General features: G+C 43.4%; 1 protein-coding gene across 1 annotated transcript in view; it reads right to left on the bottom strand.

The window, feature by feature from the left end:
- Nucleotides 1-18,560, bottom strand: part of LOC146859134 (uncharacterized) — a 2,052,335-nt gene that overhangs the window by 790,824 nt on the left and 1,242,951 nt on the right. Inside the window, exon 82 of the mRNA XM_085649806.1 lies at nucleotides 1,194-1,311. Coding sequence (XP_085505932.1) covers nucleotides 1,194-1,311 — 118 coding nt within the window. The remainder of the gene's footprint in view (nucleotides 1-1,193; nucleotides 1,312-18,560) is intronic.

Genomic DNA, 18,560 nt, shown 5'->3' with positions numbered 1-18,560 from the left:
CACTGTGCCACTGGAATCAAGCTATCCTGGCTGATGAGGGGTGAAACCCTGAAACTAGTCCTAGGATGCTTGTTTCCGGTCCAAGGAGGACCTGGCTTAGCAGTTCAGGCTGGGCTCTTCCCATGAGTCACGGGGTCAAGACTAATTCGCATATGGCCAGGTCTAAACTGGGGAGGCATGGTGAGCAAAAGAATGATGGACTTATCCCAAATCTCTTGACTGGGGGTGAATGTTTTGATTTGGTCTGCATTCCGTCCATCAATTGTGTGTCTTTAACTTTCTAAAAATGCCATTTTCAGAATTGCAATTTTACAAACCAACTTCAACCATAAATTGTGTTTTTGAATTGTGATTCCAGAGACACCAACTTTGGGGGTCCCATCTTTTCCCAATTGGAAATTACACTTATAAAATTTAATAAGGCAATCTCAATGTTATACTATGGGGGAGATAGGGTCGGCAGTAGAGAAAAATGTAATTTAAGAGTATTTCACTACCAGGACATGTAAAACTTAAAGGTATATGTCCTACATTTTAAATACACTTAAAGGTGGATGTCCTATATTTTAAAAGCACCGTGCCCATGGGGTGACCTATATGTAATAAAAAGGAAGGTTTGTGTATGGCAAGTAGGTTAACTTGCCAGGTCGAAATAGCAGTTTAAAACTGCACACTCAGGGCTACTTATGTGGGTTGCACAATCAGTGCTGCAAGCCCACAAGAAGCATTTAATTTACATGCCCTAGGCACATGTAGAGCACCTTTTAGATAATTATAAGTAAATCAAATATGCCAATTGTGGATAAAACAATGTTACCATGTTTTCAGTAAAGAGCACAGGCACTTCAGCACTGGTTAGCGGTCATAAAGAGCTCAGATTCCTAAAGTCAGCAAAAACAGTTCAAACGGAAGTCAAAAAGCAAAAAAAGGCAGGGGAAACCACGCCAAGGATGCCAGGGCTAACAAACCAGAACTTCTGAAGAAAGAAAGCGAGATTTTCAACCAACAACGCAAGAACGAACATAATGTTGTGATGGGAACTGGCTCATCATGAAAAGTAAACTAAGTGCCAATTATTCTATTGATATGATTTAGAAACATATGCCTGTTTACTAATCTGCTTTAGTCATATGTTATGGAGCCAATCTAAGACTTCAGCATCTGCTCACAATTATCTGATTCCATCTGCTTACCTTTCATTCCACTTTCATCTTGTCCCTGGTTCCCAAAGGTCTCCTGGGCTCCTGCATCTGGCTCACTTGGAGGAGAAGGAAGAGGAAGGCGCATAAAGCCCCCTTTTATGTCTTCAATCTGCAAACAGAGAAATGACATCACATGAAATAGGTTCACTGTAATATCTACAAAGGTTTGCAGTGTCACATGCAAAAACATTGACAGAATGGAAGACAGTGAATAAGAGCAGTATTTCCAATTATTTAGAGAAGCATAGTGCCATGAGTAGGTAGAAACTCTACAAGTGGGTGAATATTTGAAACCTCATAAAATAGTTGGTGTCTTGCCTTCAGCCCTTAGGATTGGCAACTGGGTTCTCCTATCCTATACGAACAGATATGATCATTCACTCAGTTCTACTGTATAAAAAATCCACGGCGTGTATAAATGAATTTCAATCCTTCTAGGTGGACACAGAAGGATAACCAGCACTAACAAGGTTAATGATTCAAAGGAGATTCCGTAATAAAGTATATTTTCTGCCCCTCCGCAGTCAGATATAAATGAAGATATTGATGTTTTTTCAGATACTTTGAATTGTGCTGGTGCCTGCACTTGTTCAGACGACTTAGTTTGCACTGAAATGTCAATTTTCTTCTTAATTCCGATGAGGATTTTCAGGAAAATAAATGCTGTTTTATTTATGATTCAAAGGCTGATGAAGTCATTTAGGCTGTATCGTATAAACAACAAAAGAGTGCGGCCAACAAAAGAAGAGCCAGCAAGAGAAGTCACTCCGTTTGTTTAAAAAGAACCCTCACTCACCAACCTAGTTGGTGACATGCTTCATCATTGGGTTCCCACCAGAGCGGCCGAGTGCCTCCCTGGTGTGCTATGACGCCTGTCTACAGCAGAGCAGGTTTTTTTGTGTGGCGTGAGTGTGAAAAAAGGTGAGTGCAAAAAGTAATTAAAAATGCCTTGGTTTTATCCAAAAAGTTTTATTGGTGGAAAACCAGGCATAAGTAAAAACAAGTGTGGAGGATGTTTAGCAACTGATTAGATTGACCAGATACATCCTAATGTGAAAGAAAAAGAATGGTCAACATGTTTCTGCCTCCTTATGCTCTTAGCGAGGCATTCGTCAGGCTGTGCCATAGAAAGTAAGAGTACATCTTAAATGAACATGGTTGGCCAAGTAGTTTGGTAGCAAAGATCCTTATTTTTATGGTATATTTTACTCATGGTAATTCTTTCAACATCTAAGCTCAAGCAGGGTATTTTGATCACAAATACGTTTTAAGAACTGAAACTCAGACCTACATACATGCTAAACCTGAGTTAGATGAATAAGCACAGAATGTGTGAAAATCCCTTATTTACATGTTTTTGATCTGAACAAGTCACCTATTTTCGGGGCAAGATCAGTAAAATAGTCACTGGCATTGACATTTGAATTTGATCAGCTTGTGTGCCTGTTCTTTTAACCAGTCAAATGAAACTTGAACATGTAGAAAAGAATCCCAACAACTCCCAAGTTATCAATACAAACTTCCATTGTGTTCACTCTTCTAATATCCTTTATTTGCATATAGTGATCTGAAGTCTTGATGTTTTCTAGCCAACACGTGTTTTGTCTTTATACAGTTCATACATCAGCAGACTTCATCAGCGCACATAACAATTATATGAGTTTCAATTATATCATAATAATTAAGAGTTGACCCATCATCCGGCTTTACTTTTCTCCTTTTTTTAATAAACATATTTTAAAGATTTTATGGAGATCAATACAAGATTACTGTACGATAAAGGACATATGAATAATGACATTTGTAAGTAGACAAAAGTGACACTCCACTTCATATCCAGTATCGAAGGATAACATACTTTGAACAAAAAACCTTCAAGAACTGCATCACACCAAGCTGGAATCTGTGCTTAATCTCGTGCCTACGTCTCATGATATATGTGTCCCCATTGTGGGTGTAGAGTAACCGTGAATGGTGACAAAATTAACTGTTTGCGCCCGCATCGGGCAGTGATAGAAGGTCTCTCATGGTGTGCGTCTCGAAGGGTATATGTCTGTATGCCACCCACTGCTTCCAGATTTTAGTATACTTGTGGGGACAACCGGGGCAAGGAACACTGGCCGTTCAAATTTCACAGCATAATCCAAGCCCCCCTTCCATGTCGATATACGAGGGGGGTTTGTAGCTTTCCAGTGTTGTGCGATGTCCCTTTTGGCGAGTGTCAAGCCTAGGAATAATATATGTCTTTTGTAGATATTGCCACCTATTTCGTCTGTGCAGTGCAGAAGTGTGAGTTTGGGGGATCGAGGTATTTTCCAGTGTAATACTTCTGATAAGCATTGTATAACCCACCGGCAGAATCTGTCCAGGGTAGGGCACGTCCAGAAAGTGTGCAGGAAGGTGCCCTCCTCCACATGGCAGCGAAGACATAGGGGAGAGGCGATCAGCCCAGCCCACCATAATCCATGTCGAGTGTAGTACACTCTGTTTAAGTATTTGAATTGTATGTATCGGAGACGGGTGGGGATTGTGGCTCCTCGCGGTGATTGGAGTGCTTTGGGCCAATCATCATCGTCTATTGGCCCTATATCTGTTTCCCATGAGGCCCGTAAGGATGCTACGGTGGTAGGGCTGTGTGTAAGTAGGGTCTGGTAGATTTTAGAAATTCTATGGTCCCCCAAGTCCCCCATCAGGAGCTTACCCTCTAGTGGACTGAACTCGAGCAGGGTTGACAGGCCTCTATTGTAGGGCTGTAAGGCATGGCGCAGCTGTAGATAATTATGAAATCGAGAATGAGGCATAGAAAATGCCTCTTGGAGATCATGAAAGGACTTCATGGTGGGACCCCGCATGACATCACCCAGGGTTGAGATACCAATAATGTCCCAGCCACTGAACCCTTGTAAATCTGCAACCTGAGGAATTAGGCGGTTTCTCCACAGTGGGGTCTCCCTAGTGAGGCATCCCCACCAGCCCATACACCGTGATGCCTGCCTCCAAGACAGAATGACTACCGTTGTGGTGGAGGGAAGTCCCCGCGGAGCAATCCTGCTATACAGGAGGCGGTATAAGGATGGTTCCCCCATGATCCAGTGCTCCAACGTAAAGGCAGGTTCGTCCCTGGGCCCATACCACCACTCGTTCAGAACCTGTAGTTGTGATACCACATATTAGGAGTATATGTCGACCATGGCAATACCCCCACAGTATGTAGATTGCATAAAGGTACGCAGGGCGGCTCTAGCCGTGGAGCACTCCCACATGAATTGGCCCAGGGCGGCATATAATTGTCAGAATCAGGTCATCAGAATCGGAAATGGATGGGATTGGAGTTGGTACAAGTTCGGCAGAGAGACCATCTTGAAGATGGCCGATCTTCCATAGAGTAAAAGAGGAAGCGAAACCCAACTCTTCATGTCTGAGTCTGAGTCTGTGGCCACTTTATCCAAGTTTTCTGCCCAGGAGAGTGTTGGTCTGATACAAAAACGCCTAAATATGTGAAGCCCTGAGACACGTGCTGCAGGCCATCCATCCAACTCCCACCACCCAGCGAGCACCGAAGTGGCCAGATATGGGATTTAATGGGGTTCATGTACAGGCCAGATACCTCGCTGAAGATATGCATGACGTGAATTATCCGCGGCTGGTGCAATGGGGCTGGGCCAAGAAAAAGAGGATGTCATCTGCGTATAAGGCTATGCGATCAGATATGTTGTGTCTTATCCGAGCAGCGAGCGGCTCCACGACCAGGGCGAATAGAAGGGGGGGAGGGGACAGCCCTGGCGAGTACCTCGATTTATTGGGAAATACCTGATATTGTGCCAGATATCCATACGGCGGCCGGTTAGTCGGTATATAGCAACCTGATCAAAGTTATAAGACGGACCCATATTTAAATATCTCAGCAAGATGAACATATAAGTCCAGCTTACCGAATAGAAGGCCTTGTCCACGTCGATGAGGAGCAGGGTGGCCGGTTCGTCCAGTCGGTCGACAGCCGCAATGGCATTGTGGTGTCTGCGGATGTTGTGTCGAGTCAACCGGTGTGGCATAAAGCCGGCCTAGTCAGGATGGATTAAGTCAGCAAGGTGTGGGATCAATCGATTCGACAGTCGAAATTGAGCAATGATATAGGCCTGTACGACGATCAGAGGTCTGGGGGTCATCCCGGTTTAAGAAATATCACGATTTAAGCGTGCATCCAATCCAATGGGAGAATCTTATCCTGCAGGGCATCCTCCAGAATCGCTAAATAGTGTGGCCCCAGAATGGAAGCGAATACCTTGAAGAACTCGCTGGGGAACCGTTTGGGTCCCGGTGCCATCCCTGGAGTGATCTCCGCTGCCGCCGAGGTGAGCTCCTCGAGCGTGATAAGTTCATCTAGGAAGTCTAGCCCTGAGTTGGATAGAGCCTGAGGCAGAATGGCCAGGAAGAAGTCCTCGATCTGGGATTCAGAGTTAACCTGCCGCTTAGTATACAGTGCGCAGTGGAATTCGGCAAAAATTGAGGCTACAGAGGTGGGGTCAGTTAGCTTCTCTCCCTGAGGCAACGCGATCACGGGGAACTCTAATGGCTTTAGGGCATGTTGACACAATCTGTGCAGTAATTTATCAGATTTTTCCCCCATTGATAAATACAGCTTTGAGAAGACTGCCATGCCAGTTTGGCTTCGTCCAGAAGGAGGCTTTGATACTGCCTCTGCAGTACGACCAGTCGCTTGCGGGCATCGTTACCAACTGGCGCCAGGGCCTCAAGCTCTGTCTTATAGATCAAGGCCTCGAGTTGTACAAGGGCCGCCCTCTTTTGGCATCTGGCAGAAGTAGAGTGGCTGATATCGAACCCCCAAATGGTGGCCTTCATGGCCTCCCACAGGGTCGAAGCGGAGGGTGCCGATTTTGTTTGAACGAGAAATATTCTAGCAACGTAGTGGGAAGATTTGTTTAATAGGTGGGATTGTGTAGATACCAAGGCGACATATGCCATTAAAATGCTCAGCGTCCGGGCCCGATTCGCAGCTGCATTTGGAACGGGGAGTGATCCGATAAGCCTCTCAGAAGAATCTCCACCGCCTCAACCCTGGAGGCATGAACCCTGGAGACGAAGATGTAGTCAAGCCTGGAGAAGGACCCGTGCACCATTTTCTCCTTTTTAATTCTTCCCTTATCTTTTTATTTGTAATGCTTTATTGATGGGTGTCAATCACTGTTTGGGCACTTAATGTCATATTTCCCTCTTTTCTTCCGGGCTGCCGGCATGAACCCTGTCTCACCTCGCGACTAGGTAGTCTTGCCGAAATTGACATCCTCAAGGACATTCGGAAAGAAAAACTACAGTTCCCGTGATGCCTCGCAGAAGACGTGCTGCCATCAGGGAAGCGGAAGGATACATAAACATATCCGCCTTCCTGCAGTGCTGCCGATTATTCTGGAGTCTCGTGTGCTGGAGGTTTGGCGTGAGGCGCTCCTTTGCTCATCTCATTGGAGGTCCGGTAAGGGTGTCAATACACCACTTAAAGTCTGTTCTCATGTTGGAGGCAATTCCTGACGTTATGCAGTAAAACCTAAGACCGGCCTCAATTACATACTTGCGGTGTCCCTCCCTGTTGGCGAGACACACGTCTGCGTTCTCATGCAGGTGGTAGGGATACCGGCAGTAGTAATACATTATTTGATTCTTTAGTGCCGCAATTGACTTTTACCCATATTCCTCCCTGTTTGTGAGCCACACGTTTGTGGTCTCGTGCAGGTGGAAGACATTTATCCTATTCTAAAAACAACCTTAAAACTTTCACAGTTTGGTCTTGCAAGTGCCCGGATTTGAGTAGCACTTTTAGACGCTTTTGTGTTATATGTTGGTTCGTTGATTGTGTGTTTTGCTATGTAACAATTTAACGGTAGGGAACCAATGCCCAGTATTACATGTGAATCTCTCACCAAATGTGCTGGGAGATAACTGAATATTGTGCGTGTTTTATTATTTACTGATCGTTTCTCTCTACGTTCAGGCCGCTTGAACAGGGGAAGGTTGAAGTGTCTTTTAGATATCTCTTACTACCCTGTGACATCAGGCCTTGTGTAAAGAGAGTAGGTTTGGAGTTATTGACCACAACCTGTGAATGTTATACCTTATAAGAAGTATTAGACAGGGTGTTGTGGTGATTACTCATCTATCTCTATGTTCTCATATGTCTTCCAATTAGTGTGTGCCCTCTGCAGAAAGCTGAATTAATAGGAGAAGTGATTACGTCAAGGGCGCATCTGACAAGTTCTTGTTATTTTTACTTACAGGTATTTTGTCTGTTACATTAGAATTATTCCATATCTATAGTGGGTTGTATGCGAATTGACGCTTACAGAATATTATTTGTTGTCATTTCAGGTCTCCCTCCCCGCTGTCCCCATCCTTTCCTTCCCTTGCTCGATCACTTCACTGAGCTATAACAGCATACAGACATGAAGCTATCGAGAGGTGGACCATTTTTGAGCATCGTTCTGATCCTGAGGAGTCAGTGACACGACACTTAATGAACATTTTTAATCATTGTTTTGCATTCACTATGACATACTCAGAAGTCACTGACTTTTAATACTGTGAGGTCTGGGAATCCATGACTATGTCTCTTCCGTAGTCCCTTTTAGAATTCCTTTGTATTATACACGCCTATGGTTATTATGGTCAGATTGACTTGGGGTGACGGTTCAACTCTGCCACCCACTTAAGTAGCCCTTTAAACATGTCTCAGGCCTGCCACTGCAGAGTCTGTGTATGCAGTTCTAAACTGCCATGTTGACCTGGTAAGTTAACCTACTTGCCAGGCCCAAACCTTCCTTTTAAAAAAAAATATATTGCACCCCTTAGGTATGCCCTGGACAGCCCATGGGCAGGCTGCAGTGTATGTAAAAAGTAGGACATGCACCTTAAATTCGTTTTTCACTACTCAGGCCTATCTCTCCCATAGGATAACACTGGGATTGCCTTTTTCGATTTTATAAGTGTAATTTCGGATTGGGAAAACATGGGACCCCCAGATTCGGTGTCTCTGCAATCACAATTTAAAAACACAACTCATGGTGAAGTTGGATTTCAAATTGCAATTCTGAAAATGCCACTTTTAGAAAGTTGGGATTTTCTTACTGTAACCATTTGGTGCCTTCTGCTTGTCTCTGAATACACATCTGGGGTGGGTGACAGCTGGTTTTGCGCATTCCTTCTAGACAGCCACACACAAAAGGAGCTTAGGTGTGTATGATGGGTCATCTACGTACCGGTGGGCCATCCTAGGCAGGGTGAAATGGAGCCACTGCCTGCCCTTAAAAAAATGAAGCTGAAAAGTTTAATTTTTCTTTTTCAAATGCATCCTGTTTTCCTTTAAGGAAAACGGGCTGCATTTAAAAAGAAAAAAGACTGCTTTGTTTAAAAGCAGTCCCAGACATGGTGGTCTGCTGACCCCAGCAGGCCACCATCCCTGGGATGCCATTCCTAATGGGGTCGCAAGTTGCCCCAGCCTCTTTAATATTCACGAGGCATGCAATATGCGACCCCATTAGGAATCCAAACAATGTCTGAGACACTGTTATACATCCTAATTTGCGAGTCGCAAATTGCGAGTCGCAAAGGCAAAGGCAACGAAATTGGCAAACCACAAATTGGTGCTCGTACATCTAGCCCCTAGTGCTGTGTTTATTTTGCACTGTATGATTGCTTCATGCATAAAGTACCTTGTTCCTCAGCCCATTCTCTTACCCATTGCTTAGTTTTGATACTTCAATATAAATAATTGTGAAACAAACCGCTTCTGGGGTGCCTTACCCTCAGCCCCACTACGTTTGGAGCCAAGCTGATTAGGAAGACAAAGAGAGGCATGCCGATGTCTGAGGTACATCTATCAGTGTATGTACTCTTTGAAGCAGTGGTGCTGGAATACATTTCAGAGTTGGGGTGCTGTCATCAAAGTTACATCACTAAAGCCACAGGGATTGTGAAAAATCAGTTTTACAAAGAACAAGTATAGCAAATGAGTCACGCCTTTTCAGCAGAAGTATGCTAAAGGTGTGGTATGTAGCCAGTGGTGCAGTGTGGAGCACAGTGTTGCAAATATATTACTAAAGTATGGTGTGGAAGTACACTGTAATTTAAAAAAAGCACATATTCCTTTGAAATGGCCACAAAATTCACGCTGACATACAGTTTTACTGATAAACTACATAGTGCACAAATGATAGTGTGTGGGTTCGAGTTTCAGCAAAATGATATCTTTTACATGGCAAGTAAAGTGTCTTCAGTGGGCTAGAACCCATTACAACTTTTATTTCCATCACAGGTTAGAATTTCAAAATATGTGCTTCATTTGTGCTTTCCAAACTTTGAAATAGTTGTACAGTTCATTTACAGATATTTAAAAAGTTGCTATTTATTTAAAAAAAACAATAACATCCTCCAGCCTTTCCTGTCACTCGCAGTATCCCAGCAAGATTTTCAGACAGTTCATTTGACAAAATCCGTTCACGTTACAGTCAGAGAAAGAGAGGTAAACACGATCTCCATGTTAAAAGAATACGATAAGCATCAATGTGCCGATGACAGCGTCTGACATTTTGCCTCTGTGTTTGAATGTACAGCAAATGTGCTGAACTCCATCATGGGTATTCTTGGAGTGCTGCAGCACCGTCAGCACCTCCATCTCTAGCACCTATGCTTTGAAGCTCAGGGAGGGGCTGGCACACCTCCAGGCCATCTTGCTCAAAGCAGAAAAACACTTCTTCCCACCAAAGCCTTTTGGTTCCCTGTCTGGGAGAAATACACACCACACCACAGAAAAGCCATTATAAATTGTTCTAACGTAGTGTTCTCCTATGAGAGGGCAAGCCTTACCACAGTGAAAAAAGACTTTGGAGGTTTTTCACTGCCAGGAAATGTAAAACATTCAATATAACATTCAATATACATGTCCTACTTTTAAATACCATGCACCCGACATATGGGCATCTGGGGTCTGCCTTAGAGATGACTTATAGGTATTAAAAGGCAAGGTTTAGGCGTGGAAAACGGTTTATTTAGCCAGGCCAAAATGGAAGTTTAAAACTTCACACGCAGGCTGCAGTGCCTGACCTGGATACAGGTTTTACAATGCGGCTGTAGAGGGTGGCACGAGTGCCGCAGTCCAATAGTGGTACAATATACTAGGGCCATATAAGTAAATGAAATGGGCTAATTAGGTATGCCAATTTACCTATGTTTAGATGGGAGCAATTTAGTTCTGGTTGGTAGGGGTAAAGTGCACAGAGTCCTAGGACAAGAAAAAACTAGCTATCTGGGGGAATGTCAGGCAAAAGAGAGTCATCTCGAACAGCAACCCCACTCACTATACCAGATTTCACAGACCGATGCACTAGAATCGTTACTAAAAGGTACATGAATGAAGACCATACTAAAGTTTGACCAGTCGAGAACAAGTAAAGACAATGAGCATCACCACCACTACAGGCTCCAAGATAAACTGTACTGCACTGGTGGCAAGGTAGCCCAATTTGTCCAAGAAGTCTATGACCCCTGTTTTACGTTATCATGGGTGCAATGTTCTGAGACACGACATTCTAACTTAAGAGTAGAGGGAGGTTGTAATCCTCTTCCCAGGCCTTGAGGGCTTTGAGGGATGGGCGGCCAATCTGTACCTCAAGCATCTGCCATTGGTGATTGCTAGGGGTGATTGCTAGGCATGTCAGTTTCACAGATCACCTGACCATAGATGAAAATATGAAATACCGTAGCTTACCACATCCAATAATATGGCCGAGTGTAGGGAATTCCACATGTCCAATAGCATGTGGTTATAGTCGCCCGACCTCCCTCACCCCTGACGGCTGCCAAACACCGGGCCCTGTGGGCAAAGGAGGGCCATTCTTCCTCTTTAACATATGCAGACTCAGCCTACCCCTAAACTTGCATTACTAGTGAATGAGTAGATCTAAAATCTTGTCCAAAAATCGGCTAAAAAGCAGTTACAACTGTCTTCAATTTCTTGCACGTCAAGTTTCCACTGTCGCACTCATTGGACACATAGAGCATAAGAAAAGCTATTGGTGAGTTACTGCTGCTACCCTCTATGAAGGCTTGCTCTCTCTGATAATTGTTCTACTTCTGGGGCAACTGGGTGCACAAATGCCGTAAAGTGACCCTTTGCTTCTGGCCCTTTCTCCCATTCAGCTTGAAGTTGTGCCCAATGTCCTAACCAGAGGTCATCCGCTGGTTCCTACTGCCCAGTTTGCAGAAATGCCAGAAAAGCAGGCCCCTTGTGTACTTCATCCGTCCCACACTCCACAGCATAGCCGCAGATAGAACGCATCTCTCATCACCCTGCATACGTCAGAGCCAATGGACTGCTTCCGCCATTTTTCTTTGTTAGAGAGCCTCTTCATAATTGTCTCCAATCCTGTTTAAGGAGTCCGTCAGGGACAGTGCCGTCTCTTTCCCTTAATGTGTTTACTTGTTCGTTTTACACTGAAGTGGTGAGGCTTAATTAGACCTCTTTAAGTGTGTTTTATGGAGCTGTCAAAGCTCACCGACCAATTTATCGGAGCTAAGAGAAGCTCAGAGTGCAGACTCTAAAGGATAGTGGTAGAAAGCAAAATATATTTTCATTTGAGCAGCCAATTTTCAACAAGTGAGCACAGGGGACTGCTCTTTTAGTGAGTCACTTCACTGCTCATGAGGGCAAAGCCACAACATAGATGATCCTTTATGACCCTTAAGGAAGAAACATTCCCGAAGCTACATGGTTTATGAACATTCTAATGACCAGGCAAAAGGCAAACTGTGAATAGGATCTCTGCATCCTGCCTATTTAGCTACTGTGCATGCCCAAACCAATTCCAACCAGGACCTGCTATTTATAAGAACGACAAATTGGTACATTTATTGGTAGGATACCCAGCACATATTGAAATGAGGCGAAGGGTGTGTGCCAGCATGTACCATGGAATAGCTGTAAAATGGGGGCGCTCTTATCACTAGCAAAGCCTTTCCAGGACCCCCTGCTACAGTCACAGCAGTTGATTCTGAGGCTCCAGCCCAATCCAGCCATCCCAAGCCCTAAGGGCATAAGGATGGGCATACAGCACGTGCTTGTATGTCAGATTTGGTCCATTGTGGACGTGCTGGGCAGGCAGTGATGCTAAAGGGCTGAATACGCCTTCCCAGGGCGCTGTGCTTCCAGAACACAATGTTTTGGTGATCTTTAGGGACCATCGCAGAAGGCAATTTCTTGCTGCTGTGGTGGTTACTGACGAGGAGACATTTCATCATCCAGATTTAAAAAAAATGAATGACCTCATTATCGCTCATCATCACTCTGGTGGGTGATCTGTCTTTCAAGAAGAATATCTCTTCAGAGACCTTCCATACCGCTTGTAAGTCACATGATATGGCAGATAATTTAACCTGAAAAGTCAGAATGGGAGAATGGAATAAAGTGAAAACAGACCGGAGGGAGGGTGTGTTACATATTCAAAGATAATACAAGATTTTGACTAATTGTATACACAGATTATGTAAACTGCCTGGCATCCTCTATGGGTGGCCTCGCGAGTCACGGGCCAGGTGAGGTCTGTTACAGCCCTGCCACCCCCTCTTTGTGCCCCACCACCACACACTGCGCTCTCAGTTAAGGAACAGCAATGTTGTTCCTGTTTACTTTTTACTTACTCATAAGAGTATTTGCTTTTTCCAGGAAGTTGTGTTTCGGTAGTTTTTTTCATGCCACATATATTGCTCATGTATACTGCGTACTGTGAAAAGTCACCCCTGTGTATCTGTGTGAGTTCAGGTCGTGGGTGGGGGTTCATAGTGGGCCACGATTGACAGCTGTGGAGTCATAGCCGAAGGCAGTGTAAATTGCTTACATGCCCGCCAGTGGGTCATGAAGGGGTTCAGAATAGGTGCTCATACAACCCTTGGCCTCTTTGCAAACCAAATGGTCAGGTGTGCCAATTGGAATAGTTATTCTAAATGAAAGAGTATGAAGGATGTAAACAGCTGTTGAAATATCAATAGGGCAAAAGTTATAGAATATGCAGTGCTTACTGGCCAATGGGTGCGTTGTCTGTGTGGGGTGGTGGTGAAGTGAAGGAGATGCAAAGGACTACATGCCGGAGAGAGTAAAAAGAGGGGAGTGGAAAGATATGGGGAGTGAGATATGCAGATGGAGGGTTTCAGAAAAATATCAGGAGATAAAGTGTCTAATTGAGAGATTAAAAGACTAAAGATGAAAGTGGTGTGAAGACATGAACAGGAGTGATGGAGCCATTGTGACGACCATTAGCACTTGCACAGATCTTAGTAATGCTTTATTCACAGTCAGCGCATGTTTGTATTTTTTCCACACAAAAAAACAAAGGTAAAAGCGGAGTTGTGGAGTTATACATGAGTAAGTGAACAGGATTTCAACATGTTAAAAAAAACCTTAGAAATTCACTGAAAAGTCCAAGGTTAAAGTAATAAAAAAGAATCTACTGTTTTAAAACCAATAAACAACTGACATTCACCAGTTATGAATAACTGACATCAGTATATTTGCACCTTCATAGATTTCAGAAGTCTTCAGTGATGTAATCTGTGCGGTCAGAAGAAGTGCATCATAGCGGTGTAATTAAACTTATATCAGGTATGTATAACTGGTAAATGTCAGTGTTATTTGTTTTAAAATACAATTTTTGGTTCTAAAATGTGATTTGTTTATTAGAAACCTACGTATAACTTCAATTTAACCTGTTTTGTCAGTGAATATTTTAAGGTTTTCATTCCATAATTTAAAATCTTACTACTTTACTTCCCTATCACTAAACTATAAAGATTTATTTAGTGAAAAAAACGTTGCCTGTGCACAACCAGGCTCTGCTCCCCTGTCTTTGCAGGCAGTCACGCCCTCAATAATGGGCAACCACCCAAGGATGCTCACCCCATATACCTCCTCTTTCTTAAAAATTGTCTTTCTGATCCCACAGGAGTCCGCAGGAGCTAAGGGCTGCACTGGTTCCAGTAGGTCACAGAGGTTACACTGGCCCCCGCAGGTACACAGCGACTTCCTTCCCCAAACTTTATATTGCTTAAATGTTACCCCTTTGGGTCCCTTTGCCCCTCCCCCCATAAGGTCCAGTTGGAGTCCTTGAGTCCTGTAATGACTACTTCAACATTTTTGTTCAGATTGTCACTAGCCAGTCACAGTGCTAGCTCCCGGGACAGCAAAATGGCCAAAAGGAAAATAAAAGCCCTCTTGGTCAATTGGAATGTTTAATTTTTTTAATTTGCAGTCACAAGGGCCCAACTGTCAATAGATCTATATGTGTTGACCTTAATTTCTCAAGAACTACTGAGCAGATTTGGTTTAAAACAAATCACAAAAAGCAAGCTTTCAGAGTTAGAATTAACTTCCTGCCAAATTTTGTGTAATTCTTTTCAGCCATTTTCTCTGTATCATTGTCTAATTTTTCCTAGGAAAAATGCATAAGAGAAAAAAAGTGCTTTGGGTGGGAACCCCTTTTTTTTGCCAGCCCCTTTGACAGATCACCCCGAAATTTTGCAGGAAGGAGTTGAGGCGGATGAACATTTTTTTTGTAAAGTTTCGTGAAGAATCATCAAGGTGCATCCAAGTTATTAGCAAAACAAAAAACGCTTTTCCAATGGAAACTCTGACTGAGTTCTAACTACATACTGTTCACAGCCACTGCGTAATTAATATATATAAATATATATATACACATATATATATATTCAAAACAAAGTGGTCTGCGATATTCTTCATTTATTCCTCTGCACGTCAGCCATGACACGTTTCAGCCGACACGGCAGCCTTGATCACACAGTGTTACATCCTCTGCACAATGGCCCTTACATATCATGTGTCAGACTAGCAACGAGGACAGACTCGCATTTGAAAAAATATTTCACACGTTTTTTCTGTCCATTCGAATTAAAATTCACTCGATAACATTACTAATTGGGAGGTGGTGAAAAGTAACAAAACAGTAATTGCAGTGTAATTTTGACCATTTTCCTGGGTCCAAAATAGTTATAACAGTATCCCCGCACAATCACGGTTAAATACACACAAGTGTCAGAGTCTAGTTCCCTTCTTTTCTAGGGTTTGGAATACCAAATGTGCAACAGGGTTACAAATTAAAATAAACACAGTAAATTTCAAATTAGACAAGTGTCTAAACATAAACATTTTTTTGTATCATCGCATTACTGTTTATGCAAATTTATTTCAGGGGCAAGTGCCTGATGAATCACAAAATCTCCTGTCACCTCCTCACCACACTCAAATCCACGGCTAGTGCCTAATGATAATGGTTGCCTTACTAACTCACTTACTAACTCATGACATATGCCAGCTAAACAGGGAGTCACTTTCTCGTTTCTGCTTCTGAAGATTCAGCGCATATTAGGGCCAGATGTACGACCCTAAAGTGCATGCGCAGTTGCGTTGCGAACCGTTTGCGCATGCAAAATGGCCCAGGGCCATGTACAATTCTGAAATAGCGAGTCGCAATTTATTTGCGACTCGCTATTTAGGAATTTCACATCCCAATTAAGACGGGGCGTTTCCTTCCTAATTGCGTCCACAAATCAATGTATGAATGTTTTGTGACCGCAATTGCGGTCGCAAAACACTCGCAAATTACCACCCTCTTCAATAGGGTGGTAATGCAGTCGCAATTTGGAAGGGGTCCCAGGGAGCACTACCTGCCCTTAAAAAATGCAAAGAAAACGTTTCATTTTCTTTTTTAAATGCATCCTGTTTTCCTTTAATGAAAGCGGGCTAAATTTAAAAAAATAAACTGCTTTATTAAAAGCAGTCCCAGACATGGTGGTCTGCTGAGCCCAGCAGGACACCAGATCTGGGAGGGCCTGTCATTCCCAATGGGCTCGCAAATTGCGAGAGGCTCATTAATATTAATGAGCCTCGCAATTTGCAACCCCACTGGGAATCGCAAACAGTGTTAAACACACGGTTGTACATGGCAAGTTGCACCTCGCAAATTGCAACAAGCAAATGAGTCACAAATTGCGAGGCGCAATTTTGCTGGTCGTAAATGTGGCCCCTAGTGCACTCAATTGTTACTACTGAGTTATAGCCAATGGCCCAATATAAGTATCACGTTACAGGCATGAGTGGAACTCTTGATCACAATTTAGCCTTTGAGGTGTTCTGCTATCGAGCATCAAAATGTACCTTGTTTCTAGCTCTCGTAAGGTTCTAACTCTATCTCCACCTCTCTTGTTCATTGGAACTGCGTCTATCACAAAGTATGTTACTTGTGTGGGATTTTTAGTGTACAGTTTCAAAATGTCAGGCTATGGGGTATGATCTGTCAGCATTAGTAATGGCTCTCATGTGCTGCAAGATCCTTTTATGTACTAGCAGTGTGGTACTGCCTACAAACTGCAAATTGCACGTACAAGTAAGAACATACACTGCAAATTCTGTCTTACAGTTGTATGTCCCCCGGATCTTAATCTCCTTGCCACTGAACGGGGTAGAGTACATTGTGGTGTTTTTGTCTATGCTGCAGGCTCTGCATTTGTTGCATTTCTTGAATCCTGGGGCAGGTCTTAACCATCCTGGGTCCTTTTCACTTTCTGGGCTTGCTTTGACAACGGCATCTCTTAAGATGGTGCTCTACCACATGTGAGTATTTTATACAAACAAGGGAACCCGAAAAATGGCTAAGGACCACGGGTATCAATTATATATGTAGAAAACAATGGTCCTGAGCAGACACTAAATTTTACATAAAATTAAATATAGACCACAATGGGTTACTATACACATCCGATGTCCAGCCGGACAGGGGATTTTTATTTTTCAGATACTAAAGGATATGGTCAAGGATAATGAAAACACTACATTTATCGTGGGGCACAATCCTGCACCCTACAGCATGGGGAACGTGCGGGGGTAAAAAAGGAATAACAATGCAGACAGTTTAGGACAAACAACAGTTACAGGCAAAGACTGAGAGCCGTTGCAACTTGCAGGCATAAATGAAGTTGTAGCAAGTTTGACAAAATAGAGACCACAACGAGTAAGCACAATGGATATTTGTGGCACTATTTTTAAAAAGTCGACGTTTCGATCCCAAGCTCATTGATTAACGGGATCATCTTCAGGACTAAATTTATAACATTTGCCTGGTTTTTAACGCCTGTCAGAGTAAAGAAAACAAAGAAAATAGCTTGTGTGAACAAGGGAAAACTTAGAACATATTAAGATTACTCGAAAGTTATAGCATGTCAGAAGGTCAAGGTTATCAATTGTGCACATGGAGTTGTGGTTAAAACGATCGTGCTCGGGCCTATTCCGGTCAAGTGAGTGGGGATTTGTTTGTGAGTGTGCTATGGCAAGCAGGATTTAATAAGTGACATTCAATGGGGGAATGATGAATGACTGGAGGTGTTTGGAAGTTTAAGGCATCGGCGGGCTACCTAGTTTCTACGTAAAAATGGTTTAAAAACTAGAACCACGTGAGTTATTAAAGGTGTGTGAATGTGCATTCCGATCGTGAGCGGCATGGGGGACAGTCGTATTTATTAAAAAATAAGAACCGGTATTGGGAGGACGTGAAGTTATGAGAAACACGTAACCGGGGGTGTTAACCATTACGGAATGGCGCGTGACTCAGTGAGAAAAGTAAGTGTAACATGTATGCTTACCCCAATTGAGGACATAGGGGTATCACATATGGCAGGTCAGAGTGGAAACTGACAATGAAGAACAGCGTTGTTGCTTTTGGTTTGGTCGCTGTGAAAAAAGTTACATTGCGGTTGGATTTGGTGTGTCATAATCGATGTGGGGTTGGGATGTAAATGAGTCTAGGGCACATACCTTGCAGTTAAGGTTTCTATAAAACTTAGTGGGCGCTGGAGCGTGCTGCTCCTTGCCTGGATCGGCTGTTGGGTAGTTAGACTGTGGTGCAGATGGGCCACATTTCAATGCGCCAAGGTATTGCTTCAATATACTGATATGTTACAGTCCAAGCTTGAGGGAATTGAAAATAAGGGGAGGTTTTAGTCAAAGGCTGCCTAAGTGAGGAAAAATCCTTAAAACAGTCAATTACATCGGGGTGAGGGGTTGTCTTACCTGTGGAGAGATACAGCAATGGAGATCTCTGTCCTCAGCAACAATGTGCTGTGTAGTAACCGGCTCAATGGCAGGCACTGGGCGCTGGTGCTAAGTGCTCTCATTTAAATAGAGCGGGAAACCACTGAAGGACCTCAGAGGGGTGCCAAAAGGGAGGAAGGAATATGGATGGGTGATAGCTGTGTGTAACAGTGGTGGCCATCTTCGGTGAGTGAAAAACC

Source organism: Triturus cristatus, chromosome 3_2 (assembly GCF_964204655.1).
Source record: "Triturus cristatus chromosome 3_2, aTriCri1.1, whole genome shotgun sequence".
Lineage (NCBI taxonomy): Eukaryota > Metazoa > Chordata > Amphibia > Caudata > Salamandridae > Triturus > Triturus cristatus.
The sequence above is the reverse complement of the archived record's forward strand: the minus strand, read 5'-3'. Positions and strand labels throughout refer to the sequence as shown.